General features: G+C 38.8%; 1 protein-coding gene across 1 annotated transcript; it reads right to left on the reverse strand.

Annotated features, from left to right (window-relative positions):
* Window positions 1–282: 282 nt before the first annotated feature.
* LOC109222821 (NAC domain-containing protein 78-like) lies at window positions 283–819 on the reverse strand. Its single transcript, XM_019387131.1, has one exon. The coding sequence runs from the start codon at window positions 817–819 to the stop codon at window positions 283–285; it is 537 nt and encodes a 178-aa protein (XP_019242676.1).
* Window positions 820–960: the final 141 nt, after the last annotated feature.

Below are 960 nucleotides of genomic sequence, written 5' to 3' on the forward strand. Positions count from 1 at the left end.
TATATATATATATATATATATGAATACAAAGAAATTCTTCTGGCAATAGCAAATTTCTGTTTAGAAGTTTATTCCAACGAGAAACTGTCACCTAGTAGTACTAAGAAATAGTAGTAAGTTTCTTTTGCTTTCCTCAAAGTTATAAAGTTAGAAACTAAATATGTCAAAGTTTCTCTATTTTCTGTAAATTCCATCTAGTACTTCATCGAATTATATAAACTGACTGCTGCGTGTCTCTACTCCCCTCGTTCTACTTCCCCTTCATTACTCATGCTCACCAGATTATATCTCCAAAGTCGTCAATACCCCATGATTTTTCTCAGCTCTTATATTCTTCTTGATTCGGCACACTACAATATCCTCTTTAGGAATATTGTTTTCTTTGAAGAAATCATCCCCGACGGAATATTCTTTCATCAGCCAATCTTTATTGTGCTCTCCTTCTTTACTACTAGTTTGAAACTTGAAACGTCTTCTAAACCCAACCACAGTTCCCTTACCATTCTTGATAGGAAAAATACCGGTTTGGCCTTTCCATGTCCCGTTGGCGCAAGTTCGACGAACCCTTGTATGTTCGCTCTTCTGCTTCTTCAACCGAGTAAAAATATAGCGAACCTTCTCTTCGGGATGATCAGAAGCTCCAAATATCTGCCATGGTGGTTGGTCTCCATAGATATCGGCAAGTTGGAAATTAGGGCATTCACTCGGCAAAAGCTCGCCCTTTAGGAACCTTTTCAGAAAGTTGATCAACTCTGCTTCAGTACGGGGAAACCGAACACCCATGATACACCCACGGCGTGCAGCTGGTACCATCGACATGGTATATATGGTCGTCTCTTTTTCTTGCTTATAGAGAAACACAAGACTGAGACAATAGTAATTTCCCCAATTCGCAAAGACAAGAACTTCTGTTGTCTCAAGTAAGAAGACAAGAACTATGGAAGAAAACCCTAAACGAAT

Source organism: Nicotiana attenuata, unplaced genomic scaffold (assembly GCF_001879085.1).
Source record: "Nicotiana attenuata strain UT unplaced genomic scaffold, NIATTr2, whole genome shotgun sequence".
In the NCBI taxonomy this organism is placed as follows: Eukaryota; Viridiplantae; Streptophyta; class Magnoliopsida; order Solanales; family Solanaceae; genus Nicotiana; species Nicotiana attenuata.